This window comes from Vipera berus, assembly GCF_964194415.1.
Source record: "Vipera berus genome assembly, chromosome: 12".
NCBI lineage: Eukaryota > Metazoa > Chordata > Lepidosauria > Squamata > Viperidae > Vipera > Vipera berus.
The window spans coordinates 18,468,363-18,487,246 of NC_138215.1; the positions used below are offsets into that span (position 1 = coordinate 18,468,363).

General features: G+C 51.9%; 2 protein-coding genes across 3 annotated transcripts; both read right to left on the reverse strand.

The window, feature by feature from the left end:
* Positions 1-2,008: 2,008 nt before the first annotated feature.
* Positions 2,009-5,936, reverse strand: LOC308673407 (immunoglobulin superfamily containing leucine-rich repeat protein 2-like; the record flags this gene model as incomplete). Its single annotated transcript, XM_081337032.1, has 2 exons — positions 2,009-4,175; positions 5,782-5,936. The coding sequence occupies 2 exons, from the start codon at positions 5,934-5,936 to the stop codon at positions 2,009-2,011; spliced, it is 2,322 nt and encodes a 773-aa protein (XP_081193158.1).
* A 3,211-nt stretch (positions 5,937-9,147) lies between these two features.
* Positions 9,148-16,940, reverse strand: PML (PML nuclear body scaffold). 2 transcript variants are annotated; one of them, XM_081337354.1, is made up of 9 exons: positions 16,817-16,934; positions 15,906-16,018; positions 14,544-15,011; positions 13,559-14,142; positions 13,003-13,058; positions 12,401-12,499; positions 11,105-11,357; positions 10,573-10,625; positions 9,148-10,041 (listed from the first exon to the last, which is right to left on the reverse strand). In XM_081337354.1, the coding sequence occupies exons 3-9, from the start codon at positions 15,008-15,010 to the stop codon at positions 10,039-10,041; spliced, it is 1,515 nt and encodes a 504-aa protein (XP_081193480.1). In that variant the 5' UTR covers position 15,011; positions 15,906-16,018; positions 16,817-16,934; the 3' UTR covers positions 9,148-10,038. The 2 variants fall into 2 exon arrangements, with proteins under 2 accessions (XP_081193480.1, XP_081193481.1); XM_081337355.1 differs by lacking the exon at positions 15,906-16,018 and having other exon boundaries at positions 16,817-16,940.
* Positions 16,941-18,884: the final 1,944 nt, after the last annotated feature.

Sequence of the window (18,884 nt, forward strand, 5' to 3'; positions counted from 1 at the left end):
CCCCGCCGCCCCCCTCCCGCCCTCGCTGCTGCCCCAAATGATCGCAATGAAAGTTAACCCGTCCCTAAAAACTTAATGGCTCCCCTCCTCGAATTTGTCTCGTCCCTCCACGCACAAACCTAATAAACACACTGAGCGCGCAGCTTTTTAAATGCGAAGACCTCTGAACGTAGGAACGATTAAGCTCTCCAGAAAATGAAACGGCTATCGGATATGATTAATGGGTAAACCGAAGCGGGCTTCTGTAAGTTCTGATGAGAATTAGCGGGAGGGGGGGAGGGAGGAACGGGACAAGGAGGAAAGGGAAAGGGCGGGTCCCTTCTGGCAAAAGACACCACCCCTTTTCCAAAACTGGCAACCAGGGGGATTAACCTTGCACGGTTTTGTTTTGTTTTTAATGTATATATTCAGCATAAGCGTGGCAGCGAGATATTCTGCATTTATATTACAAAGATTTTGCAGAGGGGCAGAATCGCTGAGTTTGCTTTTTCTTTTCATCCCACTTGGAATTCAATCTACTGTTTAAAAAAAAAGCAAAATTCTCCCAGTTCGTCAAATAAGGATGCAACAGAGTAGTTTATTTATTTTAATATTTTTTTGGCTCTGTTTTTATTGGACTTTCCATCTACAGAAATACACCCCTCTTGTGGCTCGAATTTGATAGTATCATTAATTCTTCTTAGACTTCAAACCATCATCGGATACAATATTTAAGTGGTATTATTTCTTCCAGCCCTGGAGAGGGAGAAAAAAATTGTGCTGTTTCTTAGTTGATCTTTTGTTGTGTTTGCATTTTTGTTGCGTTGTTTTCCTTGAGAAAAGTCTAAAAATATGTACTAATAAAACCACAGGTTCACTGATGCAGAAATTATTTTGCTCCAAAATCAGCAAAATCACCCACCAATATTTTTTTCCTTTCCTTTCCTTTCTCTCTTTCCTTTCCTTTCCTTTCCATTCCTTTCCTCCTTCTCTCTTTCTTTTCCTCTTTCCTCTTCCCTTTTTCCTTTCCTTCCTATTTCCCTTTTTCCTTTCCAGTCTTCACATGCCACCCAAATACCAGCCAGGGCAGAAAAGTTTATCTAAGCAACTATTCTACTGATTAAACGTTTAGGAAACACGGATCTTCATGAGGGAAACACTTCGGGTGGGGACCCGGGAGGGAAAATCCACGACGGGAGGAGGGCGGGGCGAAACACGGCCTATTTACTCGACTGAATGAGGCCACCAGCGGTCCAAATGCACACAAATACACTGACACGTTTCTACAGCACGGGCTCCAACATTATTCACACGGTCGGAAGAAGCCTGTTCCTTCGGTTGGACCTTCCTGGATCTGCTGCCGAGCAGCGACCCTGACTCGGGTTATCGTCTTCACGACCAACTGTCTAACCCTTTATGGGATGGGGGAGGCAAGGCAGCTTGTCCGGGCGGGTTGGCCAGCGGGAACAAAGGACGGGAGCTGTCCAGCGGGAATCGGGACCTCCTGAAACTAAAAGGGGCGCGCTCCTTTGTAGGGATGCTAGTCGTTCAGGCACCTCCTACCCACCCAAACCCGGGTTCTACTCCATCCTTACCTTTGGATTTTGACCCAGAAACGGATTCAAGGCGAGTGAGGGGAAAAGGAGGGGAGACGCGTGTCAAAGAGAGGGGAAGGAAGGCCAACACTGAGGCTTGGTGGGTGTATAATTCCGACTTCAACACCGGAGTGCGAATTTCTCCACCGCTTAGCTTCCCCCACACACCCCCACGGACCCTTTCAAATGTTGTCCGAATAGGTAAGAGCCCCCCCCCTTCTAAGAAAGAGCTGGGGAGAGAGAGAAAAAACCCACCCCAAAAAATCCCCACCCCAACTCCCTCCCCACCCCGACCACAGCCAAGCTAGGCTGAAATCCAAATATCCCGCCCTTGTTCCAAGGAGAGACTCTTCCCAATAACGGCTCGGTGGATCCGCGGGTCCGGCGAGGCGGGAGCGCCTCCGAGTTTCGGGAGGGGAGCCGCCCGGACCAGCTCAGCGAGGTGGGGGCTTGTAGTTGCCGTTGATCTCCTGGGAGATGGTCACGGCTTCGGCCCCGAGCGGGAGGCGGTCGCTGTACTCCGAGCCCCCTTCGAACTCCTCCGGATTGGCTTTGGACTGGGACTCCGCCAGGGAGGCAGCCGCCAAGCTGGGGTCCCTGGCCAGCTGCCCCCCGCCCTCGCCGGCCCTCCCCTCCTCTTCCTCGTCGTCGTCCTCCTCCTCTTCCAGCTCGCTCCGGCCCACCTCGCTGGGCTGGTAGTTCTTCTCCGACTCCAGGTAGGAGGCCCGGGGGTCAAAGTCGGCCGCCATGTGCTTCTCCATCTGGTCGCCGGGGTTCTGCGCCGCGCGGAGGATCAGGCGGTAGGTCTTGCCCTGGTACTTGGAGAGCAGGTGGCAGCAGGTGGCCCCCAGCAGCGGGAGGGTGGCCAGGGCCAGCAGGAAGGCGCTGACCACCACGATGATCAGCAGGGAAGGCACCTCCTTCTTGGTGCTGAAGACCACCTGGACCTGGCACTCCTCGCCCCCCGCGAAGCTCAGGCAGACCGAGTAGTTGGTGCCCGGGACGAGGCCGCGGAACCAGTAGGAGTTCAGGCCCTCCTCGATCTGCGACCAGCGCACCAGCGTCGGCGGCGCCCCCCGACGGCTCTCCTGGCACAGGTAGAGCCGGTGCAGCTGGCCCTTCTCCCGGCCGGGGAAAGGCGTGATCTGCACCTTGGCTTCGCGCTCCGACACGTCCAGCGCGATGACGCCCAGCTCGAAGCTCTGCGGCTTCAGCTCCGAGCTCTGGTTGAACGCGTGGTTGGAGACGTAGCGCGGCGGCTGGATCGCTCCGCCGATGCCGCCGCCGCCGCCGCCGCAGCGAGGCTCGAAGCCGGCCGGACGAGAGGGCGCGTCCGCCCCCGAGTCGGAGTCGTCGGGCCCTGCACTGTTGCTGCCGCCGCCGCCGCCGCCGGGCTCGTCAGGATCGCGCGCAGCATCTGGGACCGGCGGCCAAAGGAGTTTGCGAGTCTCCTCCGCCTTCATCACGCTGTTCTTGGACGCTTTGCGCTCCCCGGGCGGCGCTTTGGCCTCGCTGTTGGGGCTGCCGACGGGGTCCTTGGGGGCCGCGTCGGGCAGGGCCACGCGGAGCGAGCTTTGGCTGCTGCCCACCTCGTTGGCCGCCAGGCAGGTGTAGGTCCCTTCCTCCTTCTTGCCCAGGTGAGGGAGCAGCAAGGTCCCGTTGGGGAAGGCGCGGAAGCTTTGCCTCTCCCCGCCGGCGCCTCCGGCCGGTGGCAACGCGTTCAGCCGGTCGGCCTCGCTGCCCGCGATCTCCAGCGTCTGCCCGGAGGCTTCGACCCGCCAGGTGAGCTGGGGCCGCGGGAGCCCCTCGGCGTGGCAGTGCAAGGCGAGCGCGGAGCCGTAGGCCAGGCTCTGCAGGTCCGGCTGGGAGCTGAGCTGCACGGCGGGCGCGGCGCAGCGCATGTAGGGCACGTTGAGCAGCGGCTGCCCCTTCCAGGCCTCGGGCGCGGCGCAGGTGATGGCCTCCCTCTCCGGGATGGAGATCAAGGTGTGCTCCGTCCAGTTCTTCAGCCACATGAGCTGGCAGGTGCAGTTGAAGGGGTTGTTGTAGATCTGCAGGTGGGAGAGCGAGGTCAGCGGGTCGAAGGTGCCCTCGGCCAGGCCGCCGAAGAGGTTGTTGTTGATGCGCAAAGAGCGCAGGTCGCCCAGAGATCCGAAGGCGCCGGCCGGCAGTTGGGCCATCCGGTTGTTGTTCATCTTGAGCAGCTGCAGAGCGCTGAGGTTGCGCAGGTCGCTCCAGGGGAAGTCCGCGATCTGGTTGTGGCTGACGTCGAGGTTCTTCAGCTGGCCCAGCACGGCCAGCGTGCCTTCCTCGACGGCGCGGATCTGGTTATGGGCCAGCCAGAGCGAGGTGACTTGGGTGACCTCGGCGAAGGTGCCCCGGGCCAGCGCCGTGATTTTGTTGGCCGAGAGGCTCAGCGTGGTCACGTTGGAAGGCAGCCCCGACGGCACCGTCTGCAAGTCTTTGTAAGCGCAGTCGGCAAACTGTTGCGCGTATTTGTCCACGCAGGCGCAAGGCTCCGGGCAGCCAGAGCTGGGCGCCCAGCAGAAAGCCGAGGCCGCCAGCCAGGCGCGCAGCAGAAGCGTGGCCACCATCTTGGGTCTGCAGGGGGGGGAAGGAAAAGAGAGAGAGGCTGAGAGATGCTTGCGCCCCACCCAGGATCCCCCAGCCCCTTCCAGGACCCCACAATCAGACACTCCCCGCCCGCTTTCCTTCCAACCTGCCCCACCTCCCGTGCCTTGAGACGTTTAGCAACTCCCACCATCCCCAGATAATGGGATTATCGGAGCTGCACCCCAATATTCCAGGCGAAGGAAGTCAGAGACCTCCAACAGTCTCACAGTACCACCCCAACCATCCGCAGCCAGAAGAAGCACCTCACACAACCTGCGCTGGCAAGCCGTGTTTCCACGCCAATCCTCGGGGTTTGGCGGGGGGGGGGGGACAGAGAGCCGTCAACTAACCATCCGTGCCGGGTTCTTACGACCCTGGAGCTCGACACTTGTTTGGCTCGAGAGTTGAGTTGACGGTGTGCCAATGTATCCCGCCCATTGGATACCGCCCTCCTTTTCTCTCCCTTAGCCCGCTTGAATCTGATCCTTAACCACGCGAGACCGCGCCTTGTGCGCGATGGGAGTTACTCCGAATCCTGAGAACGGCGCCTCCGCAGCTTCAGTCTCCGTTCCCGGCGGAGAAAGACCCCCTCAGCGGTAAAACTGGCGTCCTCTCTGCCTCTCTGTCCCGGGATTTTTTTCCCCTTTGACTTCCACGCCCCCCACCCCTTCGGTCCACTCCCATTTGGCACGTGCCACCCGAACGGTTTGCGAGCAGGGCTGGGGGAGGTGTTGGGGGTGCGCAAGGCTGCCCCTCCCCACCACCTTATCGATCCATCCATCTACCCTCCGTCTCCCCCCCTTTCAGGTCTACATACCTCACTAAGCCATGGTTTAGTCAATAAACCACTCCTTGGGCTACGATGGAAACTGTGCTTGGGCTGCGCTGATCCAGAGCGAGTCGCAAACAGGAGCCTTCTCTGGCTCGGCTCGCCTCCTGCGCTCTCGGGACGCCTGGATTCAGGGCCAGCTAACCTGCCCCTCCTCCCCCCCCGTAAAAAAACAGCCCCCACGTGTCTGGGTCCTTCAGATCTAAGGACCCTTACTGGCTCCCCAAGGAAGGCAAGCAGCTGACTTGAAACCTGCTAAACCCCCCCCCCGCCGCGCTTCTCCTGAAGCAGATGATGCCACCATGGGTCGCGCCCCGCCTGGCTTGAGTTTCCCCCCCCCCCCGCCCAGACAAACTGGGACCTGCCTAGGGAGCTTCCCTGGCGGGCGAGGCGGGTGGCGTCTTGCGCCTACAGGTTGCTGCCAGATCCCCCAGCCTCATCCAGACCCCTTACCGCTTCAGCTGGGGCTCCGAGAGCGTTTCCTTCGGGGGGGGGGCGCAGGAGCCCTGCGGAACTCCAGGCACGGGACTAAGATCGCGTGTGGCACCGCCCCACTCGGGACGGGGAGCCGCCGTGGGTCCTTCCTTCCTTCCTTCCTTCCTTCCTTCCTTCCTTCCTTCCTTCCTTCCTTCCTTCGAGATGAGATTGGCCGTCGGGATGGGAGCGGCTTTCCGAGTCTCCGATTTTCCCCGGATCGCCCGAGCGGGTCTCGCCCCCTCCCTCTCCTCCCGATCGCCGCCCACCGCCCCTTTGCCAAAGCCTCACCTTCGCTCAGCGGAGCTGGCCAGCCCGAGCGCGCAGCCCAGGCGCCCGCGGACGCGCCCAGCCCGGCCCGGCCCGCCCCGGGCCCCCTCCCGTTTCTTGAGTGGGTGTGGAAAGCGCAGCCCCCTCCCCAGAGAAAGCCATGCAATATTTAGCATGTCAAGCCACCGGGCCTTTCCCTCCCCCTCTGCCCAGCCCAAGCAAGGACGGAGTGGGTATGGTTACCTTCCTCCTCCTCCTCCTCCTCCTCCTCCTCCTCCTCCTCCTCTTCCTCCTCCTCCTTTAACTGGGCAGCTGTGGCAGGAAAGCCGTTTCCAACAACCCAGGATCCAGACGAAGGGGGAAATCTAGACAATCATCTGAACGGTCCCGCTATGCTTGTTCTTCCTCTGCTCGCAGCGGTTTTCTCTTTCTCCCTCTGATTTTTCCATCCCGAACTCAAATCAGAATAAATGGGGTTTTTCTTCAGCTGGCTTTCCCCTTTCACTTTCCTGCCTTGGTGGCCCAAAGAGGGCTGCCCCTTGGTCTCCTAACTGCCCCCCTCGCACCGTCCTTTGAAATTAACATCGGTGCATGGGGCTGGGTCTATGCGGGTAGGCTTTTGGATTTTTATTTATTTGTATAAATAGCTCACGGCGGGGACCGTATCTGATACTCCTTCCTCCTCCTATGTTCCCCAGCACAACAACCTTGTGAGGTGGGTTGGGCTGAGAAAGAGAGAGACTGGCCCAAATTCACCCAGCCGGCTTTTGTATTCAAGGCAAGACTAGAACTCCCCGTCTCCTGGTCACCCAGTCAGCTTTCGTGCCTAAGGTGGGACTAGAACTCACTGTATTCTGGTGATTGGCCCAAAATCAGCCAGTGGGGTTTTGTGCCTAAGGCAAGACTAGAACTCCTGTCTCCTGGTGACTGGCCCAGTCACCCACAATGCCTCTGTAGCAGACTGCAGTGGTGCCAAAACAACAATGCGCAGGCTGCTCTCCTGACAAAAAGGCCTTCCTTCCACTCTTGCAACTCAAGGTGCTGATGCTGTGTTTCCCAACGTGGGAGACTTGAAGATGGGCAGACTACAACTCCCAGAATTCTCCAGCCACCTACCTATTCCTGCTCTTTTCTGATTCGCTGTTTTTGGAAATCGTCGTTTATTTTGGAAAAAGTTAAGAGTCATTTATTTCATTGACTGGCGGGGCAGAAGAAACCCACTCCCTTTTAATTTTCTCGTTTCTCCCACTTCACTATAACCCAAATGGTTTACCTCAGTGTTCCTCAAGCTTGGCGACTTGAAGATGGGTGGACAGCACAGCTGGCTGAGGCATTCTGGGAGTTGAAGTCCACCCATCTTCAAGTCGCCAAGGTTGAGAAATACTGGTTTACTTTCCAGAGAGATATGAATTCCGGTGGGATTTGATAGATGGATTGATGATGTGCCATGAAGTCATTTTTTTTTTACTCCTAGCAACCACATAGATTTCCCCTCCCCCCCACCCAACGATGATGTGTCCCTAATTTGGTTCTTCAGGTCTTCCACCATCACCGCTGTATTGGAGTCCATCCCCCTTGCTGGTCCTCTTCTGCTCTTTCCTTCCACCATTCCCAACATAAAAGCCTTCTCCAGAGAGCCGGATCTTCCCATAAGGTGCCCCAAGTGGGATTATTTGAGCCGGGCCATTTGTTAGTTCCTTGAGCAAGAACTCTGGGTTGATTCGTTTAATGATTCAGACACCACCACGACCACCAGAGACAAACGCCAGGATGATCCACAATCAAGCAGTCAAATGTGAATTTTGATCACACAATCATGGGGAGGCTGCAAAGATCGTAACTGTTATAAGTCATGTTTTTTCAGTGCAGTCGTAACTTTAACGGTCATTAAGCAAACTTTTGTATGTCGAGGACCATCTGTAAAGCTTTTGCATATCTCCACCTCCGTGTGTCTAGCTTATTGGGGGTTGGACTAGAAGACCTCCAAGGTCCCTTCCAACTCTGTCATTCTATTCTATTCTATTCTATTCTATTCTATTCTATTCTATTCTATTCTATTCTATTCTATTCTATTCTATTCTATTCCATTCCATTCCATTCCATTCCATTCCATTCCATTCCATTCCATTCAGTTTTCTGGGACAACAGTGGCTTGCAAGCCGCTGTCTTTGGTCAGTAGGGACTCATCCCAATATTTGAATAAAGGCTTTTGATTAGAAGCATAAGCCAGTTACAAAGCTCACTGCTTCTCCGAGCTAACTTCACGGAGAATTTATGTCGCTGAAATCAGGCGGCATAAATTAAATCCTAAACTCTGCCCCTCGGCTTTCACTATTTTTGCAAAGGGGAGGCGAACGAGTGAAATCAATTTTCATAAATGCAGTGGATTTCTACGCTGCGAAGGAAACTCTGCCACCGGCTCTTGCAGAGATTGTTGAGAACCGTTTAAATTAAGCAATGCATAATTAATCGCTGCAAATTGAGCTGGCTGAATATTACAGCTGCCATTTCAGGGGATTAGTTCAAACCGGCAGTGCCATTTACGGCTCCGAAAGGTAAACTGTTATTTTACAGGCAATTTAAAATGCTCACGCATTCTTCACTTGAATGATCTGGGGCAATGGTCTGGGGCAATTAAAATAAAATTCAGAGAAGAGCAACTAAGATGATCCAAGGCCTGGAGACTAAAACATACGAAGAACGGCTGCGGGACTTTGGGTTTGACTAGTCTAAAGGAAAGAAGAAGTAGGGGAGACATGATAGCAGCATTCCAGTACTTGAGGGGCTGCCACAAAGAAGAGGGGGTCACATTATTCTCCAAAGCACCAGAGGACAGGACAAGAAACAATGGTTGGAAATTGATCAAAGAGAGAAGCAACCTGAAATTAAGGAGAAACTTCCTGACAGTGAGGACAATTAACCAATGGAACAGCTTGCCACCAGAAATCGTGGGTGCTCCATCACTGGAGACTTTTAAGAAGAGGCTGGACAGTCATCTGTCTGAGACGGTGTAGGTTCTCCTGCTAGAGCAGAGGGCTGAAGACTACAAGATTCTATTCTATTCTATTCTGATTTGCTTAACATCTGTCTGATTCACTTAATGACCCCAGTAAACTGATGATGTTACCTAGTTTGGTAATGAAACGTCTCCAAGAAAGCAACCAAGCTCGAAGAAGCACCAAGGAGCCTTCATTTCAACCCTGAGCTACAATATTCTCCTCTGTTCTGCCCTTTTGAGGCAGCAAGGCAAGGCACGCAAACTCTTCCTGTGTTAGAGTGCCACCTGCTGTTTCTTGTCTTTACACCACAACAAATAGGATGCAAACTTCACAAAACAAGCCTATCATAATGTGCTTTATTTGCTTTGGGCTTAGCACATTGGGAGAAATTAGCCAAGAGAGCTTGTAAAACCTGTTTATTTATTTATTTCCCCTTTTATTTTTTACAAAAAAATATAAGGCAGTGCGCATGTGCACACACACACATTTTATTCCTCTAGTTACTGAGCTATAAAGCAGGCAAAAAACCCCTAGGATTATTTGGAAGGAACTCCTAGCAGAAGCAGGGACGCGGTGGCTCAGTGGGTTAGGACGCTGAGCCTGTTGATCAGAAGGTCGGCAGTTTGGCAGGTTGAATCCCGAGTGCCGCGTAGCAGAGTGAGCGCCTGTTACTCGTCCCAGCTTCTACAAACCTAGCAGTTCGAAAGCATGTAAAAATGGAAGTAGAAAAATAGGGACCACTACGGTGGGAAGGTAACAGCATTCCGTGCGCCTTTGGTATCTAGTCATGCTGGCCACATGATCATGGAGACGTCCTTGGACAAGCGCTGGCTCTTCGGCTTTGAAACGGAGATGAGCACCGGCCCCTAGAGTCAGAAATGACTAGCACGCATGTGCGGGGGAACCTTTATCTTTACCTAGCAGAAGAGGGAGGTAGCAAAACTCAGGAGCTGAACGGAGAGCTAAAATATTTTTGTTCGGGAATCCCGTCTGACTCTGCCACCCGTGGAAGGCCTGTGGATCCGGAGAAGATTAGCAATGCATGATTCATGGCAGGCTGGCTAAAACTATGCAGAAGGAAAAAGAAAGACAGTTGTTTTCCATGATTCAAAGGCTCTGGAGTGAAACAACGGCTCCAAATTGGGGCTATGAGGCAGCTGTTCACTCTGCAGGGATGTCATTAGCAGAAGCACAGGAGAAAAGTGCCAATTGCACAACCATCGTGCGGCTGCTAAGTCAGGCTCAGCTTACTGGAAACCGGTCTGGAACAAACAGATCGTCACTGGAAGAAAACAAACAAATGAACAGAAATCTCAACCAATTTTACTGGATCAGACCAAAAGACTTTCCCAGTGTGACCACAATTCCTAGAATTCCAGGGCTGCTGTGACTACAACTCCCAGAATTCCAGGGCTACATATCCCAGAACTCCAGGGCTTTTGTGACTACATATCCCAGAATTCCAGGGCTTTTGTGACTACATACCTCAGAATTCCAGGGCTGTTGTGACTACAACTCCCAGAATTCCAAGGCTTTTATGACTACAAACCCCAGAATTCCAGGGCTGTTATGGCCACAACTCTCCCTGTTGCGTCAACAGGGAGGATGAGAAATGTAGTCAATCAACATGTAAAGCCGTGTTTCTCAACCTTGGCAACTCGGAAGAGGTGCAGACTTCAACTCCTAGAATTCCCCCCGTCTGCCTGGAATTCTGCACGTTGAACTCCACTTATCTCCAAACAGCCAAGGTTGAGGAGCACTGTCTAAAGGCCTCCCAAGTCCTGAAGGGCAAGAACCTCCTGGTCACACTCACCACAGTGTCATCTTCAGTGTCTTCAGAACTACTGATCACAATGCTGGCGACCTCTGCAGAAAAACACAAGTGTGAATGCCACACAATGGACCGAGCCTTCCTTCTTTAGCATCCTGGAGGCAGGGAGCATCTGAGGATTCGGGCCGGCCCACTGGTGTGTAAAGGGCTGTGAGAATCCCCTCGGGAAGCAGATCCATAGCTCAACGACTGGATAAGAGAAAGCATGGCCCTTAGAAGGAAGGGGAGTGGAGAATGCACTTTGGAAGGGACCCTCCCTAGTTCTATGGCAGGGGGAGGCAACCTTGAAGTGCACGAGTCATAAAAGAGCCAAGGTTGCCTACCTCTGGTATAGGGTCTCCTGCTTGAGCAGGGGGCTGGACTAGAAGACCTCCAAGGTCCCTCCTAGTTCTACTCTGATTCTGTTTCCAGGTCCACTTTGAACAGTGTCCCTTCATCTCTCCCCTGAAGACCATCTTCCCGTGGCTCTAGCTGTGTGGTTGTTGATTTTTGTAAACACCTGCTTCTCTCCTACCTGATTCACAGATCCCAGAAAGTGAGTCTTCCCTGGGCCCAAATAAATTGACAGCTTCTTTTTGCTCTTTCTGTGGGGTCGATTCACCCAACAAAAGGGGTGTAGGGCTGAGGGCCTTCTCCTGAACTTCCTTGTTGGAGACTTTACAAGCGTCGTCCTCATGTTCTTCCAACTTCATCAGCTTGGGTGAAGCCTGGATGGACTTCTCCAACTGGATCGGTCGCTTAGTACTGGGCGACGTAATCGAGGTGGTCTACAATCCGGATCAAAGAGATTTCCGTCAAAGAGTTGGACTGAGCCAACGTAGGTTTTTGTGATAGATCCCTAATCTAGCTGATTGGCCAGCTCTTGAGTCAGTCATCAAGCCCACCTCCCCAATTTCTCCTTAAAACAATCCTAATTGTCTGGTCTTTGCCTCAAAGAGGAATTTCCTTTCCTATCAGAATAGGTTTCACTGCTTACATTATTGGATGTTTTAAAAAAAGTAATAAAATAAAGCAGTGGATAAACTAACATTATTTCAGTCAGACCTGCTTGGTGTTTTCGGGGGCGGGGGGGGCGGGAAAGAACAACTAATTTTTTAGAGTCAAATGCACGTTAGCTTAGCTTAGAAGCAAAGCCAAGAAGAACTAATTTCAGAGTAGAAATATTTCTACCCCTGCTTCAAGAAAAATTCAGTGAAAATTCAGGCCCAGCATCAGAGCCTTGGTGGAGCAGTGGGCTGATGCCTCCTTAAGTAACACCAACTGCCTGCAATTAGCGCAGGTTCGAGTCCCACCAGGCTCAAGGTTGACTCAGCCTTCCATCCTTCCGAGGTAGGTAAAATGAGGACCCAGATTGTTGGGGGCAATAAGCTGACTTTGTAATAATGCCGCTTGGGGTGTGTATGAAAGCCCTAATAAGCAGGCATATACATAGAATGAAGGCTACTGCTAAGCTTGTAAGCCGCCCTGAGTCTTTGGAGAAGGGCGGGATATAAATGGAATTTAAAAAAAAAAATTACAATTCCCCCCTCCCCCGTTATGATAAATTGGAAGCCCCACCCCCACCGCCAAAAGAGCTGAAACTGACAAGTAGAGAAATCTGAACAGGTGAAACAACGAAAAGCAATAATAATAATAATAACAATAATAATAATAATAATAATAATAATAATAATAATAATAATAATAACAACAACAACAACAACAACAACAACAATAATAATATAATGTTGGAAGGGACCTTGGAGGTCATCTAGTCCAACCCCCTGCTAAGGCACATAACCAACACTTATTGCACATAACCAACACTTACAAAGCCTTGTGGTGTTTTGGCAACACTGACAGCGTACATGGGCCTTTGTATTTTCATCCCTTTGGATCTGGATGGAGTTTTCTCATTGGGCAGACTATCCTGCAAACAACAACAACAACAACAACAAAAAGCAGAGATTGAAACAAGTTTTAATGCGAACAGAGATGGGGAGAGTGAAGCTGGTCTGCATGATATTCCTGATAAAAGATATTTGAGACATGCTATTATACAGGAAGTCCTCGACTTATGACTGTAACTGAGCTCGGCATTAGTGTCATCATTTGGGCCAGCCGCTAAGCAAAGTCCATGAGGAAGCCAGATTCACTTAACAACCGTTAAGTGAATTGAACCACTGCAGTGATTCACTTCACTTAAGTCACAAAACGGGGCAAAACTCTTAACAGGTTTCTCACTTAGCGCCATAAATTCTGAGCTCAGTGGTGGTCTTAAGAAGAGGGCGACTTGTTGTTACTGATCAACCTTCTGCCCACAGGATGGGTGATGAAATAGGGTCCTGTGAGCCAGACCCAGGCCCAGCATCAGTGGCCCTCACCATTTGTGACTGCAGTGTCCACTTCCATATCCACCCAACTCAAGCTTACCGAATTGGCCTGCGAACAGCAAGATCCGGGCGTGGAAGCTGTACACCCAAAGGCATCTAGAAGCAGAAGAGAGAAATAAGAGTAGATTGAGGTGATCAAAGCTTGGGCTGAAGGCATCTGCCTAGGGTTCTACCTCGATTCTTCAACCAAGAGACAGACCAGCTGCTCAGCGCCGATTCCTAAACAACATTCCACAGTCTCTAGCGCCCCAAACTATTGGTACTACAACTTCTCCAATCGTCGTGTTACTCATCCTGTTTTTCCCGTGGAGTTCAAATCTCAGAATTAGCTGGCTAGAGAATTCTGGGAGTTGAAGTCCACAGGTCTTCGAGGTGCCAAGCTTACACACCCTTCCTTTACAGCTTTGGGCTGTAAAGTTGGGTTCCCCATCAAAAATACCATTGGTATCGATATGGCTGTAGGTTCCTTCATGGTTGTCCCACAGATGCCTCCACAGATGTTCCTTCATGATCTTCCAGCCTTGTTTAAGACACCATTGCCCCACCCCCAGAAAAAAAGAACAACCACAAGAACTGGCTTTCCAAAAGCTTCTCACCTTCTCCTTTGACTCTCCTAAGCAGAACTTGGAGCTCCCCTTTGACCTCATCAAAGTTATCCACTTGGATCCGAAAGCTCGAAGCGGGCAGCTTCTCTTTCTTGAGCTTCTCCAGGGAGTCTTTGATGAAGGGTTGCATGTCCATTACCTCTTGGTCCGAAGCAAAGAGGTCCATCTTCTCCACCAGCCGCTCGCCAGCCTCCATTCGCTTGAGGAACTGCTCCGTAGACTCCAGCTTCTTCTTGGCTTCTTCTTGCTCCACACACAGTTGCCGGTCTACTTTCTCCAAAAGTTGCTCCCCCTTGTGCTGAATCCACTGGACCATGTCCTCTACCTTCTTCTGGATCAGCTCTCGGGTCTCGTTCCGTACCTTCTCCAGCTTCTGCAGTCGCTCCTGGACGCTGTGGTGGGTGCTCTCGTAACTCCTCTTCTTCTCCACCAGCTCCTCCTTGACCTTCCTCAGTTCCTCCTTCTGGCTCTCAATTTCCACCCGGATGTCACTGTAAAGCTTGGCGTTGTAATGTTCCCCATCGAGCAGGGCACAAGAGCAACACAGGGGTTTGTGGCAGCCACGACAGTAGATGCTGTTAGGCACAAGAAGACCAGTTGTTGTTGTTGCTTTTTTTTTAAAAAAAAAGACACCTGAATCCCTTCTGTCTTTTCCTGGATTAAAAAGATGGCATTGCCAATTTGTTTTCAAGTAAAATGAGTAGATCTCAAGTTACAACCCTTTGAAGTTAGGATGGTGTAGGAGATGAGCAGGCTGAGCCCGAGGGAGGGCGGGGTCAAGCTCATCACCAGTCTTGAATCCCTTCGCGCTCACAAGAGACCTAAATCCACCCCACCTTGAATTCCTTCTATTCTTAATTCCCGCTAATTTCCCTTGACCGCTAGTAGTTCAGATTCTCGCTGAGATCATCCGCTCCCAAATAAACCTTTATATTCGGTTGATTTTCCTCTCTCAGCTGCCAAGAAAGACCCTCACCTTATGGGCTGATTGTTGTGGCTGGGCTCGGCACAAAACAGGTTGCAAGACTTCCTCGTCCCTTCTAGAAAACTCTGGGCCGTCTCCTTCCTCAGATTGGCCAGCTGCTGGGTCTCGTGGCTTTTCTGCTTCAGGTACCACTGGTGGGCTTGGTAACACTTCAGGCAAAGGAACTCCTCGCACTCGACACACCAGAACTCCGCTCCTCCTTTGCAGCGATTGCAAAGCAGCTCCTGATTCCTGACGATCTTCTGGTAGATTTTGAGCTTGGCCTGGAGGCTGGTGAAAAGCAGGTTATCCTGAAGCGGGAAACTCTCCGAGGTCTGGATGGAGATGCCACAGACCGGACACTGCTTGTTCTCCTCGAGGCATTCGCTGCAGACGGTGTGCAGGCAGACTAGGAGTTTGGGGTTCCTGGCTTCTCTCTGGCACTTCTCACACAAGAGGAACTGGAAGTCTCCCTCCATCCTTGGAGAAAAAGGAGAGAAGACAAGATGAAGCCCACGGACTCTTTATCCCAAGCTAAGAGGAATGACCATCCGGACGATAATTGGACTTCAACTCCCAGAATTCCCCTGGCTCCGGAGTTCTAGGAGTCGAAGTCCACGCTTCTTCCAGCCGCAAAGATTGAGAAACGCTGCTCTAGTTGGTGGACTTCAACTCCCACAATTCCCTAGCCAGCATCGCGGCTGTGGAATTCTGGGAGTTGAAGTCCACACCTCTTCCAAGATCGAGAAAGATGGAGAAACAGGGTGCTATAGTATTTATTTTATTTTTTTAAGTTGGGTTCACACGTTTCACATTCAAACCAGGCTGATAAAACAAGCTTTCCTTGGCGCTTTGAGGCCTTCCAAATGCATTAGGCAGCTTCTGCCCCCAGGGAATTGCTGGGAGTTTTAATTTAATATAAAACTAATTGGGAAAGGGGAGGATTAACCCCATGCTTTCCTAGAAGCAAGATGAGTCAGGCTGCTTCCCAAAGAAAGCGAATTGATTTCCCCCCTCCCCTAAAAGTTATTTTCCCATTATCTGGAAAAGATATGCCCCAGATGTGCACACACACACACACACACACACACACACACACACACACACACACTTAAAGAAATGTGTGTGGAATAGGAAGCTGTTAAAAGCAGAGGCAAACATTATTTCATTACTGTAACAGTTGCTTTTTGAATACAGGTGGTCCTCAACTTACAAAAGTGCATTACTTTTGACCATTTTTCACACAACCGTTGCAGCATCCCCACTTGGCAACCAACTCATATTTATGACGGTGGCAGCGTCCCAGGGTCATGTGATCCCCTGTGTGTGTGAGTGTGTGTGTGTGTGTGTGTGTGTGTGTGTGTGACGGACTACCTGAATGCACAAAGTCGGGAAGGTTTCCTGGAAATTCAGATCAAACGTCTAACTTTACTCCGATTTCTGTTCCCAGCAAAGGGAGCCTGGTTGGTTGCCGGGAGCTTCCGCCACTGTGGGACAAAATAAAATAGTTTAATGTGAAGCCAAAAATCTCGTGGGGAGTCCAGGAGCAGGTTTGTGCAGTTTGCTTGGCAAGGATACGAAATCACCACAGCCTTTTTTTTTTTCTTTTCTAGAATGTTGGGTTTTTTTCCCCCTGCCCAATTTGGTTTACCACCCTAGGATTTCCTGGTGGTCTCCTGTCCCTCCACAGTCTAATTAATTTAGGGAACTCTCCAAGGGGGTGGGGGAGAGGGAATAAGTGTCCCTGAGCAGAGTATGCTTTAAGTATGATTTGGGGGCTTAGTGCAACAGGCAGCTGGATCACACAAGGATGAGTGCCAAGAAGCAAGCAAGCAAAACAACTGGGGTTGCACCCCCTGTGTGCAAACAAAAAGAGGAAATTCCCCCCCAAAGCACCAACGCAACCTTTTTTAGTCCCGAGTCCCACCACCAGGGGACTCTAATAAACCCGGGACTGAATATGAGGTCTCCTCCTTTCTCCGGTCGTCCCTGAACCCAACCCGGTTGCTTCAGCACGTCTGAACGAAGTCAACGAGCCGCTTCCCCGTTCTTTGACCGTGGTGGTGGTGGTGGTGGGAAAGGGAGCAGAAGGTCCTGGAAACTCGTCCGCGAGTTGCAACCCCGTAACGTGAGAACGGGACACCCCCCCCTTCTCTCCCTCCGAGACCCCCGGGAGAAGGAAACGGGTACCAGAGCGCAACGCAGCCAACGCACCCGTGAAATCGGCTGCAGGAAGGAACAGTGCGGGGGTTTTTTTGGGTGGGGGTGGGGGGGGGTGTCCTTACCCTGCTGGAAGCTGCAGCCGCTGGAGAGAGAAAGGCAGTGGGAAGCTACGCACCCGCTCTCCACCCAGCCCGGAGCAGGCGGAGAAGTGAGTTTCGTTTCTTCCTCGCGAGGAGGCAGCGCAGCGAAGGGAGGGAGGGACAGGAAGGGGCGGTTTGCAAGGAGGAGGAGAATCAGCTGCAAATCCTGGGGAGGGGAGGGGAGGGGAGGGGAAGAGAGAGAAGAGAGATCTGGTGCGATCGACTGACTCAGAGCGCGCTCTCTCCTTCTCTGGATACCACCCACCTCCAATCTCAGAACAGAATAGAACAGGTGGGAAGGGACCTTGGAGGTCTTCTAGTCCAGGGGTCTCCAACCTTGGCAACTTTAAGACTTGTGGACTTCAACTCCCAGAATTCCTCAACCAGCTTGGCTGGCTGAGGAATTCTGGGAGTTGAAGTCCACAAGTCTTAAAGTTGCCAAGGTTGGAGACCTCTGTTCTAGTCTAATCCCCCTGCTCAAGCAGGAGACCCTATAACCATTTCGGACACGTGGTTGTCCAATCTCCCTGTCTATGGAGGTTCTCAGTCATCCAGGTCACGGTTGTCCCAAAGGTGCTTCCTTTCTTCCCCCCCCCCGCCCCCCCCCCCGCCCCCAGGCAACTGGACTTTTTTTGTGTTTCTTTTGAAGACCTTTGGCTTCTCATCCAAGAAGTTTCTTCAGCTCCACTAGAGGGAGTGGAAGGATTTGTAACTGCTTGCAGTCAGGTGGCCATTTGCATTCACGACTGTCCAAGGAATGCAAACGATCATCTGTCTGCAAGCAGTTATAAATCCTTCCGTTCCCCACCATCCAGTCAGAGCTGAAGAAGCTTCTTGGATGAGAAGCGAAACGTCTTCAAAAGGAACACAAGAAAGTCATGTTGCTTGGGGGGGGAACACCTTTGTGCAATCTCCTCTTAAAAAGCTCCAGCGATGGAGCACCCACAACTTCTGGAGACCAGCCCTTCCGCTGATTAATTGTGTTCCCTGTTGGGAAGTTTCTCCTTGGTTCTAGGTTGCTTCTCTCCTGGATGAGTTTCCGTCCATTCTTTCTTGTCCCTTGTTGTTAGTTGCGAAGTCGTGTCCGACCCATTGCGACCCCATGGACAACGTTCCTCCAGGCCTTCCTGTCCTCTACCATCTTCTGGAGTCCCTTTAAGCTCACGCCTCCTGCTTCAGTGACTCCATCCAGCCACCTCCTTCTCTGTCGTCCCCTTCTTCTCTTGCCCTCCATCTTTCCCAGCATTAGGCTCTTCTCCAGTGAGTCCTTCCTTCTCATTAGGTGGCCAAAGGATTTGAGTTTCAACTTCAGGATCTAGCCTTCCAAAGAGCAGTCAGGGTTGATCTCCTCTATGACTGACCGGTTTGATCGCCTCGCAGTCCAAGGGACTCGCAGGAGTCTTCTCCAGCACCAGAGTTCAAAGGCCTCAATTCTTTGGCGCTCAGTCCCTAAGAAGCACCATCTCACTGAATGAGGCTTCTTGGTTTTTGTTTTTTTAATCAGGTCTTCCTTTCTCCAACATTTCCCTGGCAGCCAGCTGGAGAAACGGGGACGGGTGGGTTGGGGGGCAGGAGAGGAAAGTGGGGTGAGGGTGTGTGGAAACAGCCCAGAACACTTCTGAAGATTTTATGGCCCAGTCTTTCCCCAAGGCATCTGGGTCGCCCCATTCAGGCGCCTCTTGGGGGAAAAAAAAGACAATAGTGGTCTTTGGGTGAGCATCTTCAAAAGGTGGGGGAGGGGCCCAGCTTTCTTCTAAAGATGAAGGAGAGGCTACAAAAGTTAGATGGTTCGAATGCTTCCAAAAGGTGCGCCCATGCTTCTTGGTTTACAGGGGCAAACGATTTACCTTCTATTTTTTCAATTATGCCTTTCAAGCTTTTTGTTCAATGGGGAACTTATTACATCCGTTGGCCTTTGAGCTGTGAATTGGGGCAGAAATTTCAGAGCCCAGAAGTAGGTGGAAAGATGGAGGGATGTGGACCTTCCTCCCTCCCTCTTTCCTTCCTCCTTTCCCTCCTCTCTCTCTCTTTCCTTCCTTTCTTTCCTCCT

Bases quoted from the DNA above. Each gene is read 5' to 3' on its own strand.
- PML (XM_081337355.1), bottom strand. From the start codon at position 15,010: ATGGAGGGAGACTTCCAGTTCCTCTTGTGTGAGAAGTGCCAGAGAGAA. The intron at 13,059-13,558 runs GTGAGAAGCTTT...TTCTGCTTCTAG, and splicing joins TAGGAGAGTCAAAGGAGAAG to ATGCCTTTGGGTGTACAGCT. The intron at 12,500-13,002 runs GTAAGCTTGAGT...TGTTGTTTGCAG, and splicing joins GCTGTTCGCAGGCCAATTCG to GATAGTCTGCCCAATGAGAA.